At 47.4% G+C, this 16,254-nt stretch overlaps 3 protein-coding genes across 15 annotated transcripts in view; 2 read left to right on the forward strand and 1 right to left on the reverse strand.

Moving 5' to 3' along the window:
* Positions 1–1,380, reverse strand: part of AREL1 (apoptosis resistant E3 ubiquitin protein ligase 1) — a 41,932-nt gene extending 40,552 nt beyond the window's left edge. For 4 of the 6 annotated variants that reach the window (XR_010431419.1, XR_010431418.1, XM_064658750.1 and 1 more), the window contains exon 1: positions 1,316–1,367. The gene's annotated coding sequence lies outside the window, so the exon portion shown is untranslated. Of the gene's footprint in view, positions 1–1,149; positions 1,229–1,315 lie in introns of those variants that run through there. The other 2 variants (XM_064658747.1, XM_064658748.1) reach the window with 2 other exon arrangements.
* FCF1 (FCF1 rRNA-processing protein) lies at positions 1,357–6,888 on the forward strand. Its single transcript, XM_064658756.1, has 8 exons — positions 1,357–1,460; positions 1,546–1,613; positions 1,763–1,834; positions 2,098–2,246; positions 2,666–2,738; positions 3,618–3,705; positions 4,158–4,252; positions 6,520–6,888. The coding sequence occupies exons 1-8, from the start codon at positions 1,458–1,460 to the stop codon at positions 6,566–6,568; spliced, it is 597 nt and encodes a 198-aa protein (XP_064514826.1). The 5' UTR covers positions 1,357–1,457; the 3' UTR covers positions 6,569–6,888.
* Positions 6,889–11,959: 5,071 nt separating this feature from the next.
* YLPM1 (YLP motif containing 1) overlaps positions 11,960–16,254 on the forward strand; it is a 48,774-nt gene continuing 44,479 nt past the window's right edge. For 6 of the 8 annotated variants that reach the window (XR_010431417.1, XM_064658739.1, XM_064658733.1 and 3 more), the window contains exon 1: positions 11,960–13,042. Coding sequence is in view for 7 of the 8 variants with exons in the window: in XM_064658739.1 (XP_064514809.1) it covers positions 12,005–13,042 (1,038 nt within the window). In the remaining variant the exon portion in view is untranslated. The remainder of the gene's footprint in view (positions 13,043–16,254) is intronic. The other 2 variants (XM_064658734.1, XM_064658737.1) reach the window with 1 other exon arrangement.

Here is a 16,254-nt window from a genome sequence, read left to right on the forward strand (position 1 = left end):
AGAGAAAAAAAAAAAGGAGACTTCTGCCAACTGCTTAAGTCTAAAGACTTTTCATCCACCAGCAGTGTCAGCTCCTTCTGTCCTCCTCAAATGCAGCAAGCCAGCCAGATGGCAACTTTCAGTCCAGTCTCATCCTGTACCAGATCTACTTTCCAAGCCAGAAAAATATTCAGCCACCTGCCACCCTACATATCAGTGGGAAAAGCAGATAACCCCCTTCCTCCTCAATTATTTCCTTTCCCAAACCATTTAGGGTCACTTAAGCAGTACCATGGGAGCTCCACCAACTGTGTTTCCTCAACCAACAATTAAGCAGGGTATGATCACCCAGGCAGAAAGCTCAGCTATGGTTTCCCTAACACCCTTCTTCTTTCAGCCTCATTTTCTTCCTCACTGTCAGAGCCTCAGTCACAGTTCTACACAGGTCACTGCTTCAGGAAAAATTCCCGTGTGGTACCTCATTGGCTGCTTTTTCTGACCAGCACACCAGACAAAACCGGTTGTATTTGGAAGATACTAAAAGCTACAAGTTTTCACTAATCCCAGAAGCTTTAATGAGAAAGGCCTTTCTCTCTCCCTTCCCCGCAAAGGGCATAAGAAACCAGGTGCCCCAGACCAGTCCGAGAACTTGGAGAACATTTCCTTTCACATGCAGAAAAAACATTTTGGGTCAGACTACAGCATTATGGCTGCATAAAGTACAGCTGAAATTACGCTCATTTGATAAGATTTCTAGTCACAAATGTACGTAAGATCTAAAGATAATGACAACCCACTGCTTTTCATTAAGAAGTCTACGAGCTAGAGTGTGGCAAAACCGGCACTACATTAATTCTTAAAAAGAAAACCAGTCCAGCAAGCTCAAGTGAGTGGGCTGAAGACCTCCGTAACCTCCCGGCTGTGCTAAACAGTGAGAATGGGGAAAGGAGAGAGATCGGTGTGTAAGGTGGGCTCGACGGGTCACCAAACCCCACGGCCTTCCCACAGGCGCCAGTCCCCCCACCCCACCCGACGTGCCGCCGATACACCCGCAGCGCCGCACAAGCGGCGAGGCTACATCGAAACGAAAAGCTGAGGCCGCGGCGGGGCAGGCAGAGCCGGCCCTTCCCGCCCGCCGGGAGCCCCGAGCGACCCCCGCCGCGGCTGTACCAGGCCTCCCGCGGGCGCTCCGGGCCGGCAGCGGGGCCGCCACCCCCTGGGGGACGCCCGTCGCGGCGGGGCGGCCGGGCTGGGCTGCAGCTCCCTCGCCCCGGGAGCCCCGCTCCCCGCGCCCGGGACCGTGGCGGCCGAAGGGACGCGCCGCTCCCGCCGTTACCGTGGGCTCCGACGGCGGCCGCGACGCCGGTCCCGCTGCCCGGCGCTGGCAGCCGGAGGTGACGCGCTCCCGGGGCGGGGCCCAGTGACGCACCGGGGGCACCGACGGCAGAGGCAGGATCGGTGGGATCAGCGTGATCGGCATGGTGAGCCGGGAGCGGGCCGGGGGGGGACGGGCTGGGGTCGGGTCTTTCCTCGGCTCATTGCGGCTGACTGTCCTTCTCCCTGCAGGGGAAGCAGAAGAAGGCGCGGAAGTACGCGGTGATGAAGCGCATGATCAGCCTCCGGGATGAGCGCATGTGAGTGTGGCTGCGCTCCCAGGCGGGGCCCTGCAGCGTCCTCCTGTCCCGCTCGGGAGAGGCGGAAGGGGATCCCGGCCCGAGCCTCTCCGCCGCTGGCCGCCCTTCCCTGTCACTCGTCCTAGGGAAGTGCCTGTGTTTCTTTGCAGTAAAGAGAAGGACCGGGCGAAAGCCCCCGTGAAGAAGAAAGAGGACCCGAGCGCCATCAAAGAGCGGGAAGTGTAAGTACTGCCGACACTTTGGGGAGAGAGGATGGAGGGAGGGAAGAAGGGAGCGAGGTCCGGCCACGCTGCAGGCTGTAACCGAGGATGTTTCTGAGCAAAACTGTCAGAAAAGGACATGGTGTGGCCAAACCAAGGGACTGTGCTTAAGAGGCAGCAGGAGTCTTTCTGCTCATTACTCCTCTTTCATTCTCTGCAAGTTGTAGGATTGGACATGTTGTTAAATACATTTAACTGATTTGAATTCTTTGTCTTCCTGGCAGGCCCCAGCATCCCTCTTGCTTGTTCTTCCAGTATAATACACAGCTGGGCCCCCCTTACCACATCCTGGTTGACACTAACTTCATCAACTTCTCCATCAAGGCCAAGCTGGACCTAGTGCAGTCAATGATGGACTGTCTCTATGCCAAGTGTGAGTGTCCACACCACTCGCAGCTTCTTCTGACTAAGCAGTGCCACACTGTACTTGGAATGTGCTTTGTCAGCCTCATGCCACTGGCTGAAAATAACAGAAATCTTGAAAAAAGGATATATGCCATAATCTTGGAGCTGATTGTTCATGGCTATGGTAACCCTGGAACTGCCTCTGGTTTCAGTCAAACAGTGGTCATAAATGCTAGTCTCAACAAAGGTAGAGCATTAATACTTAAATATCTAAAATTACCATGGCATGGTCAAACTCAGTGGCTCTACATTTCATCACTTTGCAACCTTATCAGTTCTTGCTGTAATATGTTTTAGAGTTCCATGATCGTTCCTGGACATGTGGGCAATATAGAAGTCTGTGAATAAATATTGCTTTGTATTAATACAGGCTTTTTTTGCATGTAGGTATTCCATGTATCACAGACTGTGTAATGGGTGAAATTGAAAAGTTAGGACAGAAGTACCGTGTGGCGTTAAGGTAGGTGCAGGGTGTTCTCTTCTCTGTTGCCATGACATGCTCCTGCACTAGAGGGTGGTTAGGTTGTTGCAGAGTCCTGAACTTGGTTTTAGTTCTCTGGCTGTACAAGATGAGTACAATGTCTCGAGTTTTAGATTTTTTTGGTTTTTAAAACAAAATGCTATGTATGAGTGCACAGTATCAATCTGTAATCTTTCATTCTCCTAAAACTTTCAAAGTAAGCCTTTTTCTTGTTTCTCAAAAAATATATATTTTTTTTAATTTTAGAATTTCTAAAAATGAATAAAGAAGTGACCTGAGTCTTATGGAACTTTTTACTCATACTTCATGTTACTCCTGTATGAGTAGGTACCATGTATCGATAATCTAGAGCTAGGTTGTTGTGTGATCTGTACAACACTAGTCCAATGTAGTTCGCATCCTCCACTCAGTGTATTGTTCTTTACTTTTTATTTTGGCCTGCTGTGTTGTAAACTATCCGAGTACATCCCCTAAGCAGCTTCAATGTTGCCCTTCAGAGAGAAGGTGCAATGTCCCTATATGCATGGTGTGAACGATCACACACCGGAAGGAGTTCTAGTTCTTCCCACAGATAACTTATTTCAAATTACTTTGTTTGGCAATGGCCTGACATTTTACAGATTTTGAATCCAACTAACCAGTACTAAGAAGTACTTAAACTATAATAATTAGACAAACTGCATTCTTTTTTGCTCCTCATTTCATTTGACTTTTATGTACCATTTACTCCATCCCTTCAGCCCTTGTTTTGAGAACAATGTTCTGTATATCACAGAAAGGGGTGTTCTTATTCCTCTATACTGTGTTACTGTACTCTGTGGTCTGATTGCTGTGATGCTGCCTTATATTTCCCCACAGAATTGCCAAGGACCCTCGGTTTGAACGCTTGCCATGTATGCACAAAGGAACCTACGCAGATGACTGCTTGGTACAGAGGGTCACTCAGGTATTTCCCTCTCTGACATTTTCTGTACTGTGCTAACATACTAAAAATTCCTGAACCCTCCTAACTACTAATGACTTAAATTTCCCACAAAGTAACTACAAAATTTCACTAAGGGGCAGTTTCAGTCCCTAGAACAACTGTATTTGATGCAAGGTATTGTCTTCCCTGGGCATTCTTGTTGCACAGAACAGCATCAAGAACCACTGAGGATGGGAAAGCTGTCAGCTTGGAAGGCTGGACAGACCTTCAGAAACTTCTGTGAGTCTATTTTGACGAGCAGAAGGATGTTACTAGTCTGCTGTGGAATTCTGTACAAGTCCTAGTAATGCCTTGCTAAGGATTCTTAGCCTTCTTGTGTTTAACGAGCTCACTGAATAGAAGTGTTTGATCAGTTATGTCTTCTTTCTGTGGGTTCGCTGGTGTTAAACCTGACCTGCCTTCTTTTTTTGCAGCACAAATGTTACATTGTGGCCACCGTAGATAAAGAGCTCAAGCGGAGAATACGAAAAATCCCTGGAGTGCCTATAATGTATATTTCCAGGCACAGGTAAGGGCCCCCTGACAGAGAAAAACCCTGCCCAGTATAATCCTTGTCTGACAGGGACTCTGTCACCGTGGACTTCTCTCCTGCATTGTCCGTAGTGCAGGCTGCAGTAAAGGGCCTGGTGTTTGCACAGAAGTTGAAGTACAGCTACTGCTGGGAAGAGACTGGCCACAGACCCACTTTTATTGCAGTCTGCTTGTTCACTTGTCTTTACCAGGAGAGCTACTCTCCTTGAGACCAGTGTTTCCATAGATCAGTTTTGCTTACCAGCAGCAGCAGAACTACCAGGCAATGCATTCTGCAGGTCCTTGAGGAAAAGAATATTCTTGTTCCATATTCCATTTGGTAGCTTTGTGTACCCTCACTAAGAGATTGAATTTGCTTCTTAGCTAAAAACTAAACAACTCAGAAGGATACTAGTGCAGCATGTTGGAAATGAGGAGGTTGATTGCTAGAAATATGTAAAGTCTTAAGTGATCTATAATTAGAATGTGGCTCAAAAGATTTTTCTCTCAAAACATCTTTGCCTCTTATTCAGTATGGCCATGAACTTTTGGAACGGGATGCCTAGGGGTGTAGTGGAGTCACCATCCCTGGAGGTGTTCAAGAAATGCCTGGACATGGCACTTAGTGCCATGGTCTAGTTGACAAGGTGGTCTTTGGTCAGAGGTTGGACTTGGTGATCTTGGAGGTATTTTCTAACCTAAATGATTCTGTGATTCTGTGAATTATAAGTTGAATGTCAAAAGTTTTATTCTCTGTGGTGGTCTGCTCTGAAATTCTAAGTCTTACAGAACCGCCTTTTTTTTCCTTCTCTGGAGATGGTGAGTTTCTGAGATGCCTGATTTCTGAGTTTAAGGTGAAGAATAATAGCAATGTTATGAAGACCTTTTACTTTCAGAAGTAGTATTTTTCTTCCTGGGAATCTGAGCTGCAGATATAAATGCAACAAAGTTTGCTGTTCAGTCTGCCTGTAAGCCTGTTGCCGGATGGTGTCGTGAATGGGTGGTTTAGGCCACTGCAGCAATCACCATTAAAGATATTAGCAAAAGCAAGTTTTAATATAAATTTGCAGAAGTGCGACTTAACAGAGTTTGATGTCAAGGTTCACTCTCTTACTACGTGGATGAAAAAATGCAAAGGAAAATCAGCTTAGAATCGCTTTAGGATGACTTGCATGGAGACTGGGAGTGCAAAGTGTAAGAAAGACCCTCCAGTTGAGTCACAAGGTTCAGAAAGGATCTCCTTGCTTTCTAAACTCCTGACAGAGTCTAGGTGGGGCTGAATCCAATCCTAGTCCCAGGCTTGGTCAATGGTTTATGTCTAAAAATTCGATATAAAATCCTTCCATTGGGTCACAAGGTTCAGAATAGACTCCCTTACTTTTCAAACTCCTGATGGAATCCAGGTGTGGCTAGATCAATCTTAGTTCCAGATTTGGTCAACAGTTTCTGTCTAAATTAGATTTTAGCAGCACTTAATCATTGACTAAGTTAACATTTATAAGGTGATTCAATAGGATTTACTACAATTATAACAATGACTTAATTATAGATTCAGGAAACAACATTCATACTACACTTGGTAAAGAGTATTTCAGCCAATTCACACGTGTGCACATGGACACAGAGATGGATGTATCTAAATGTATAAAGGTACCTGGTAAAAATTCTCTTCAGGTTCAGTGAAATACATTGAATGCCTCTGCATTTTTCAACAGGCAAAGGCTGAGCTACGGTCCTTCAAGTATCGCATACTTGCGAGTTCATGACCTCTGAGAGGTGTCCCGCTCAGAGGGAGGTGCTTGTATAGCACTCTGCAGCCCAGGAGAGCTCAAAGGGCCTCACTTAAGACCACTCTTTATAGAGTCGCAAGGTGATTGGTTTTAGTTGTCCATAAATTGTACATCTCGGCCACAATCCAGATTGGTAATTACTCTAGTTTCCAAAACTCCAGTAACAATGGTACCATTCCACTCAGGCCACGATTCAGATAGGGCAGGAGATGACTGCTTAGTTGCACTCACATCCTTCACCGTAGCCAGGCAACAGGAGTTCCTGGTACAGTCAGTGCTATTCCAGAAGCAAGACTTCCTGGTATGTTCAAAGGATGCTTCACTGCCCAACTCATTACACAAAGACCAAGGCCTGTCAGGAATCCCTGAGATCATACAGCAGCCCCGAGGAGGAGGAGGAGGTAGACGCTCCACCACAGTGGGGAGGAGACCAGTGTGGAGTAGGTTGTCTTCATAAGTTTTTCTTCTTTCTCAGGTACAACATTGAAAGGATGCCGGATGATTATGGAGCTCCTCGATTCTAACCTGTCCAGCCAAGCCATCGATCCCAGGACTCTGAGCCAGGATAAGGGTCCTTCCGATTCCAACCCTCCTGCTTTCTCTTTTACTCATAGGACCATGGGTGACACTGAACTGACTTCTTAGCCTTGATTTTCTAAGAAGAAGGTATTTTGAAGAGTCTGGTTTTATTCATCCTTGTTCTGACTTGGTCTGATTACCTATAGCTGAGAGAAGCGTATGGGAAACAGAGGGTGGCAGTGCCCAGAACATGCCTACCTCTGTCTTCATTGGGATCATTGGAAAAAGTGATTTCAGCATTCTGAATTAAATACTGATGATGCAACTCTGGCTGAGAATGAAACCACAGAAATTTTAGAAGTTTCTTATTGCTGTACCTGCAGTGGAACAGGTATTTCTCTGGGGAGCTCCCTCACACCTGTTTTCTCAAACAAATCAGAACTTGCGTTCTGGAGAAAAGACGTCAGATCTGCACCAGTTGGTGGGCCTTCTCTGGAGCAGCAGTCTAGAAGATTTTGGGAATTGATGATCTGGGAATTGATGGGCTTTTATTCAGCTGTACAATGAATGATGTTTGGTTAAGTGTCCTGCTCAGATTGTCCTGTCTGTAGTGGGTTAGCTGGCAGTCCGGTCCTTTTGCTTACATTTAGAGTGGTGGAGACAGGGTAGGGTTGGGTTGGGACAGATCTCTCTCTCATGTTTGCTTGGGACCTATGCACCTCAAACCCTTATCACTTCCATTAGGTATCAGGGAAGAGGAGGAAGGTGTCAAATGGGGAAAGGTATTAATGTGAGCTGGGAGCAGTCAGTGTCGGAGAATAAGAGCAATGGTTGCAGATAGTCTCCCAGCAGCATTTACTGCAGGGAAGGAAGTGGTCAGAGGAGGGATGGAAAGCAATGGTTAAGCCACATGGAGAAATGCAGGGGGAAAAGTATTTCAAAGCCATAACTCTGCATTCTCATATCTTCTCCATTACTCCTTAGTTCTTAGCAATATAATTTGCTCTTACAATCTTTGCTCTGTGGTGAGGACAGGGCCAGCAGGGGCCAACATGCTAAAGTATGCTTCCTGGCCAAAATACAGGACAAGACTGAAAATTTATATTCTTGGTAAAAATAAGAAAATTTCCAAACTTTATTGGAGCTTTTATCCTGTAGTGCCTTACATTCATTTGGCTGCAGAGGTGGCCAAGAAGGCCAATAGCATCCTTACCTGTGTCAGAAATAGTGGGGCCAGCAGGATTAGGGAAGGGATCCTGCCCCTGGACTCGGCATTGGCAAGGCTGCACCTTGAGTCCTGTGTTCAGTTTTAGGCCCCTCACTACAAGAGAGACATTGAGGTGCTGGAGTGTGTCCAGAGAAGGCCAACAGAGCTGGTGAAGGGTCTAGAGCAGAAGACTTATGAGGAGCAGATGAGGGAGCTGTGGTTGTTTAATCTGAGGAAAAGGAGGCTCAGGGGAGATGTTATCACTCTCTATAACTACCTGAAAGGAGGTGGTATCCAGGTGGGGGTCAGTCTCCTTTCCCAGGTAACAGGTGACAGGATGAGAGGAAATGGCCTCAAGTTGTGTCAGGGGAGGTTTAGATTGGATATTTGGAAAAATTTCTTCACTGGAAGGGTGGTCAAGCATTGGAACACGCTGCCGAGGGAAGTGGTGGAATCTCTGTCCCTGGAAGTGTTAAAAATACGTGCAGATGTAGTACTTAGAGACATGGTTTAGTGGTGGATTTGGCAGTGCTGAGTTAATGGTTGGATTAGATCTTAGAGGTCTTTTCCAGTCTTAATGGTTGTATAATAGCTGAACTCAGCTGTCTGTATGCTGGACATCATACAGTGAAGATAATTTTCTGTCCTTGGGAAATGCCCTGACATCCTAATAACTTTCTTGCTAGCACCCTGTCTCTACAGATACTGCAGAAGAGTTTGGGAACACATCAGACCTACCTCTCCTGCTATCTCTTTGCTTGCTGCAGGCTCACCTACTAAACACTCCTGAAATAACAGCGTACTGATGCTTTCAAAACTTAGACCCTTCCAGGCTATCACAGTTGAAGTTTATTTTCTCAACCTCCACCCAGGAAGAGAGTAGCCAACATCCCTGAAATTTCACACTCAATGTGTAATACATGCATTTCAAATATAATATCATTGGTTTTCTTCTCTCAGTCCAAGTTACATTTCTTTAAGCTAAATCATAAGTATTGTCATGAACACTTGAAGCCCATGTTTAGTCAAATGAGGACTGAGAAATAGTTGTAGGATTAGATCCCTGTAACTTGGTTTTCAGAATAATTCTAGTTTTGAAAGAATTCTACAAGTAAAGAGTTAACTAAAATTGTTCCAGTGCAAATAAATTTACTTGAATTAACCTAAATGGAAGGAGACTGGAGAAGAAAGAAATGGACATATATGATAATATTTGATAAAAATCTTTCTGGCACCAGATAAGAGGTCAAAGGTACAACAACCTGATGAATTTGGGGAACATGTACCTACCAGTATAATGCCTATTGGAGGGATTTCATGAAAAGATATGTATGTAGCTGTGGGTAGGAATCAAAGCAAATACGTCCATTAACTGAAGTCTTTTATTCCTTTTACTCTGTCTTTTTTTAGTAAAAGGAGGAGGAACCTGGAATACACATAAGGCAATTGCTAAAGATGTGTTAGAAGGTTTGGAGGTTGAGCAGCAAGGAGAAAGTATTGGCAGTGAACAAACCCATCAGGAAATTTTCTTTAACTGAATATAATTGGCAAGATGAAAAACTTAAGCATTAACTCAAAGAACCTTGTCAGAAGATAAACGGGATAGGAAAGGACCACCTGAATGATCAACTGCTTGTCCTGCAGTGCCAGGGAACCTGTGTACCAAACACTTAGTTCAGAGGAAAATATTTATTCCATGCATATAATGGCATCCCAACAGCATATCAAAGGAGGAAAGATCCTTGTCACAGGAAAGAGTTCGATAATCTAGAATACTTTGATATTCCCACAAAGGCAGAACTGCCAGTCCAAACCAGAGAAGTTCCTTCCTGACCCAACTCTGGCAGTTGGTTTAAACCTGCACAGGAGTTAAATATCAAACAGATGCTTGCAGTGTTTCTCAGTAACTAGAGAATTCAGCCTCCCCACTAACATCCTGTCTCTTGGTGTAGCCAGTTCCCACAGCTTCAGAAGACAGAGAACAACCAGGGCAGCCATGTAAAAAAGGTCTGGATTCATGCAAAGAATGGGAGAAAATAATTTCCACTCCTTTCTGAAGCTACCAGAAGGCCTAAGATTACTGCAGCCTTACCACCAGATGAAGTGAAGAAATTTAAGCTGTTTATCCAAGATGTGACACAGGGTGATTGAGGGATAACTAAGAGGTAGCATAATAGCATTTAGAAGCAGGAAGAACATGAGCTTAAAGAAAAAGAACTAAAACCAACACGATGACAGCCACTAATGTAACAGACTGAATAGAATAAAAGAATAAAAATAAAATATTCTGAATAAAAGAATAAGAAGGCATAATGTGAACTTAGCAGGGTTGCTTTAGGGCAAGGTAACATTGGGTAAAGCCAGTGTCTTGTTTGCTGGAAGTCAACTCTACTGCTGTCCAAACCAGAATTGAATACTGAAAAGGCATCTGTCAAGTTATTTGAAAGTTACAGTTTGACCTCCTCAATGTAGGCTGGAAAACAGTTGCCCCTGAAAGTGGTTAAGTACATGTATTCCTTCATAAGGGAAGTAATAAGTCTCTTGACAATATTGAGTAACCACAACAAAGAGCAAGAATACTGGGAGAGACCTGCCTGCAGGAAATAACCATGAGTAAACTGATCGCAAGAGACTTCACTTTGAGTGAATAGATCAGGAGGCTAAATTACAGGATGTTTGCAATAGGAATTCCCTATTTGGGGAGGACAGACTTTCTAAAGCTTAGTGAGTAAACCGGCCCATAGAGCTAATGAATATAAATGCTAAGTACCTGTACAGTGAAGAGGAGATAGAAGCTAAAAGTACAAATGCTATCTGAAGTCCTATTCACTGCAGGAGAAATCTAGACAAATCATCCTAAACAGAAAAGGATCAATAATCGCCTCTAGATGAAAAGAAAGGATACCAAAGAATAGAAAAGACAGTTCTATGTGTGTTAAATGAAAACAGTTTTCTTAAAGATTTGCATCTCATAGCTTGAGTTCACAGTCAAAGCTTTTCTTGTAGATTAATGGTATTAATGTATCACGTCTGTGGATTCCCTGGAATTTAACAACAAATGAGCACAAAGTCTAGCTTTTCTACCAGAGAGAACAAAGCTTTACCTAACAACCTGGTTTTCCTGATTTTTCTCCTGACTGAGAAGTCTTAGGACTTTTCCTCCAATACATGCCTTTTTGCAGTGGCTAGGAATCCTTGATTTGCCAGCCATGAACTAGAGATTGAACATGACAAAAATTGCTCATGTTTTCTGTGCTTGGGAAGGAGAACAGTGCTGGTGCCCTGGTGACCCATAGCCACGAGGCTTCACTGCCCAGCTACTAGAATTCAGACACACAAGCCCTCATGTCTTTAGGATGCAGTTCAGCACTTGGCATAAATCATTACTAACGGGCTACAGATTTGTATGTTTAACTCATACTTCAGTGTGGGAAGGGAGAAACAAAAAAAAAATTCCTGCATCTCAGTGCAGTCGCTTCTGTAACGGATGAGGCAATTTCACACATCCACTGCTCCGTTCTCGTGTTTGTATCTCAGGTTTATCGTATTCGCTGGAAACAGGATCGTTCATGGCATTCTGGGGATGGATCATCGGGGCTGGATCACCTCGGAGGGCCCCCGTCCCCTCGAGGGGCTGCGCGCTGCCCTTCCCGAGGCTGCAGCACCGCTTTGCCTTCGTGCGCCGTTCCCGGGGCCCGGCTCGGGGGGACGTGTGGCCGCGCTCGTGCCACCCTTTAATCGCTACAACAATTCATCAGCTCTGCCATGGAGCCTCCGGTCACCGGAACCGGGTGGGGCGGGACTGCAGCGGCACAGCGACACGGGCCGTGGACAGCGGGCGGGCACGGGAACACGGCCGCCCCAAGGAACCGAGACCACGTGAACCCCAGGGACATCAGGGCCCGCGGGAGCGCCGGGACAGCCATACACAGCCTTGCCTCTGCGGCACCTGCCGGCACCCCTGCACACAAGAGAGGCCCCAGCGGCTCCCCCACGCTCCCTCCTCGTTCCGTCCCGGGCACTCCGGGCTCGCCCCCGGCCCCGCGCTGGCGGCAATGCCCGCGAGGGGGCGCTGTGCCGGCACCGCCCCCCCACCAAGCAGCGCCGCTGGGCGCTCTGGCCCCGCGTTCGCGCTCCACTGCCCTGCGGGGCGGGGCCTCCCCGCGCAGGCGCTGCAGGCGCTGTGCGCCGCCCGCCGCCGCCGCCGCGGCCTGTGCCTGCTCCGCGCTCCGCCATGTACCCGGCCTGGGGCTTGTACGGGGCGGCCGGGCACTACCCGCCGCCCCCCACTTCCATCCCGCCCCCGCCGCTGCCCATCCCGCCCCCCAGCGTGCCGCCTCCCGCCGTGCCGCCGATGCCGCTGCCCAGCTACCCGCCGCCGGGCCCCGCGCCCCCCGCCGCCGCGCCGCCGCCCGCCGGTTCCTCGGGGTTTTTGAGCCTGCAGGAGCAGCACCTGGCCCAGCTGCAGCAGCTCCAGCAGATGCACCAGAAGCAGCTGCAGTCCGTGCTGCTGGGCCCGCCGCCGCCGCCCGGGCCGCCCCCTCCGGGGCTGCCGCCGCCGCCGCTGCCCGGCTCCTTCACCGACTGGCAGCAGCAGCCGCCGGTGCCGCCGGTGCCGCCGCCCGTCCGCAGCTATCAGAAGCAGTTCGCCCACCGCGAGCCGCCGCCCCGCAAGCCGCCCGCCGCCGCCCGGGACCGGGATGGGCAGGAGCCGCTGGGCGGGCACGGCGACTGGGGCGAGCCGGTGCCCGCCGAGCCGGTGCCCATGGACATGGAGCTGTCCTCGCCGCCGCAGTCCCCGCAGCCCGCCGCCCAGCCTTACCTGCCCCCCGCCCAGCCCTACCTGCCGCCCCCCCAGGCCGAGCCCTACCTACCCCCCGCCCAGCCGCCCCCGACCCAGTCCCCGCCGCTCCAGCCCTACCTGCCCCGGGCGCAGCCTTCCCAGCCGCCCCCCTCCTTCTCCGAACCCCCGCCCTCCTACTTGGAGCCACCGCCGGCCACCGCCTCACAGCCCTACCTGCCGCCTCCCGCCCAGGGATACATGGCACATCCCCAGCCCTACCTGCTCTCCTCCCAGGCCTCTCCTTCCCAGTCCGCGCAGCCCGCCCTGGCCCCCTCCATCCCTCCCCCGGCCAAGCCCTCGCAGGCGCATTTCCCACCGCCCCAGCCGTCCTTGCCCCCTCCCGCCGCTGCCCAGCCGGAGGCCGCGCAGGGTGCCCCCAAGGAGGGCGGTGGCACGGAGCAGCCAGACCCCTCCACCATGACCCCCCAGGTAAGGCGGCCCGAGTGGCAGCGGGGAGTCGCCAGGGCAGCGGCGGCGATGAACGGGTACGGGGCGTAGCAAAGGTCTCCGAGTAAGGGCGGTTAATAAACATACCGCATTTGCATAATACTTAGAGGGTTTGGACGCAACCCGTGGGAGTCTGGGAATGGCACGGATCTTATGGGAAGCTGCATAAGTGCTTCTTTATCCAGTGGTGGTTGCTGGGATGTAACAAATGGTCATTTTTCAAGAGCTATTGAGTTGTTTCAGCGAAAGTGTAAATCCTGGCTGAATTTAGGGGGATGTGTTGGTCTTTGGAGAATTGTGTTCCAAAGTATAGCATGTGAGCGACCTGCATGTAACCCCTGATGACTTCGTTCGGCCAGTTGTGACAACAGCAGTCTGTTTGCTTGTTGCACGTTGCAGGATAAGTGTCACTTATCTTCAATGATTTCTTCATTTAGTTTTCCGAAGGTGTAGTATTTCAGTTGTTTGAGTGATCAGTGTAGAATTGTGACTGGTTTAATCCTACCACACATAGTTAAAGTTGCAGAAGTGTTTCTGTTGCAGTACATAGTTGCCATCTACTTAGATTCACGTTTTGTGCTACATGTACTTGATCTTATAGTACGAAATTGTGCAGGGCATTGGAGGGAAATGTTCTGAAATGCTTTTGGGGTGGAAAATATTAATGCTTTTTATGCCTACACTAGGTCCAACATGCCTGCAAAATGTTTGCATGCTTCACTTCCTACATGAGACCAGTTCCAGCGAGCTTGATGGGACTGTTCATCTGCATTGTCAGGGACAATCCAGTGGCTTAAGGTTAAGCATGCACAGGGAGACACGCATGTTGAGGCCCTCAGCTATGTACATGGGTCAGGCTGATCACCGAGGCTTTTGTGTGGTTTTAGAGTTGTCTTGCAGACATCCAGCTGCAAGAACAAAGCTGAAGTGCATACTTTAGAATTACTTTATTAAAGTTTAAAAGACATCTATTTTGGGGAAATTGATCTTAGGATTCTGAATTGAAGCTAAGTTTGCAAAAATCCCATCACATCATATTGAAGTCACTGAAACTTTAAATTTGTCAGTTGCTGGGATACCTTTTTAGTTGCATTTTTACATTTGCACCATATAACAAATTACTGCCTAGCAATGTGGTACTTTGAGTTCATTTAACTTAATTTTACGAAGGTTCTGGGCAGTACTAGATAATCTTTTACAGTGATAACGATGAGACTTACTAAATTTTTTAATGACAAAACCAGAATCTTGAGAAATCAGATGTAGAAGGTGGTGTTAATTTGGTATTGAGGCAGCTTGCTGACTTCTTACATTATGGAGCTCACTGATAGAAAAGTAAACACTCTCCAGAAGAGTTGCAAGTAATGCGTTATTGTGATGCACACAGAAGCAGTAGAACACTGCTGAAGTTTACATTGTCTAGTAAATGAATATACAGACAGCTTCTATCTTGAGTAGTTTGTTTGCTCTCCTGCACAATTCAGTTAATTCAAAAGGAATGTGGTACTTTTCTGGTCACAAATTTATTGTAACAGATAGATACGATTTTGGCTATCTTCGGCTGTAAAATCAGTAACAAGTCCTTACACAATAGGAATAGGAAAAAGCAAAGCCTAGTGATGCTTTCTTGTTGATGACCTTAAAAGCCAAGTAGAGAAATAGTGTAATTTGTCATTTATAATACCCTATTAGGCCTTTGTTTAAACTGGCAATTAAAAGCAATTCTTTCTGTTCTCATCCCACAGTAACAGTGGCTGCTGACAAATAAATCAGTGTTTTTCTCTTAACTGAAAAAATGTTATGCAATTTGCCATGAGGTAGTGTTTTATTGTTTTCCTTTCCTGTCTAAGATACTGCTGTTTTCCTCAACAATATAGTGAGTTTAGCGTAGTTTTTTGCATGGGTGTGTACTTGGATTAAATTGCTGAATTCTTGTGTTTCTCTACAATCAGATGCATCTTTTGTCAAGTCTAGTTAAGGTACCTGTGATATTTCATTAATGTTCCATTTGATAATTGGGTACTGTATTCTGCTGTTTATTTACAGTATCGTAGACTGGGTAAGGAAGGGGACCACAATGGGTCATCTGGTCCAACCTCCCTGCTCAAGCAGGGTCATCCTAGAGCACATGGCACAGGATTGTGTCCAGACGGTTCTTGAATAGCTCCAGTGAGGGAGACTCCACAACCTCTCTGGCCAATCTGTTGCAGTTCATGGTCACCTTCGCAGTAAAGAAGTTCTTCTTCATGTTCGGATGAAACTTCTGTGCATCAATTTCTGTCCGTTGCCTCTTGTTCTGTTGCTTGGCACCACCGAGAAGAGCCTGCATCCTTCCTCTTGACACCCTCCCTTCAGATACTTGTAGACATGGGTGAGGTCCCCTTTCAGTTGTCTCTTCTCAAGGCTGAATAGGCCCAGCTCCCTCAGCCTTTCCTTGTAAGAGAGATGCTCCAGTCCCTTAATCATCTTTGTTGCCCTCTGCTGGGCCCACTCCAGGAGCTCCATGACTCTCTTGTACTGGGACCCCAGACACAGCACTCCAGATGTGGCCTCACCAGTGCTGAGTAGAGGGGCAGGATCACCTTCCTCAACCTGCAGGCAGTGCTCTTCCTAGTGCACTCCAGTAGTAACCAAATATGTGTGGGTACATCTGTACCCATAAATATGCATTTCTCTACATCTGTTAAAGCTACCTTAGCTTTACCAGATCACCATTCAGCAGAATGCTGCACTCTTTAAACAGCTCCTTTAGTTTTATAAAGGGCACTAAACCATTCTTTTGCTACCTATACCAGAAGAGGACCAAGTGTCCCCCAAAATAGGTGTTACATTGTAGCCTAGGGTCAGCTAAGTTAATTTTGGAGTAGTCTTTTGGTGTGGGCTTTGATGTTTTTGGTGGTGTGTCCTGTGGTCATGAGCTGATACTGCTGGTTTCAGTGTTCCTGTAAAATGCAACAGACCTAGTCTCTTGGTCAACCAATGATGGAAAAGGGTGTATGTTGGTGCTGATGTTTTCCTTGGGCTTAAGGATTGTAATTGGACTTGAAGAATGGTGATCATTGTGAGGAGGTAGGCACTCAAATAACTGAACTCTTCATCATCAAAATTTTCTACATTAGCACTTTTGTTTTGCTCAGACTAAGCTATAAGAATCTTCCTTTTCGCTTTTCTTGTACTTTTCAGATAGAATCTGT

The sequence above is a fragment of the Pseudopipra pipra genome, chromosome 6 (genome assembly GCF_036250125.1).
Source record: "Pseudopipra pipra isolate bDixPip1 chromosome 6, bDixPip1.hap1, whole genome shotgun sequence".
In the NCBI taxonomy this organism is placed as follows: Eukaryota; Metazoa; Chordata; class Aves; order Passeriformes; family Pipridae; genus Pseudopipra; species Pseudopipra pipra.

What these genes read in the sequence shown, in the direction of transcription:
- FCF1 (XM_064658756.1), top strand. An exon ending in GGACTGTCTCTATGCCAAGT is followed by an intron (nt 2,247 to 2,665) that starts GTGAGTGTCCAC and finishes TTTTGCATGTAG; the next exon opens with GTATTCCATGTATCACAGAC. An exon ending in TGGTACAGAGGGTCACTCAG is followed by an intron (nt 3,706 to 4,157) that starts GTATTTCCCTCT and finishes CTTTTTTTGCAG; the next exon opens with CACAAATGTTACATTGTGGC.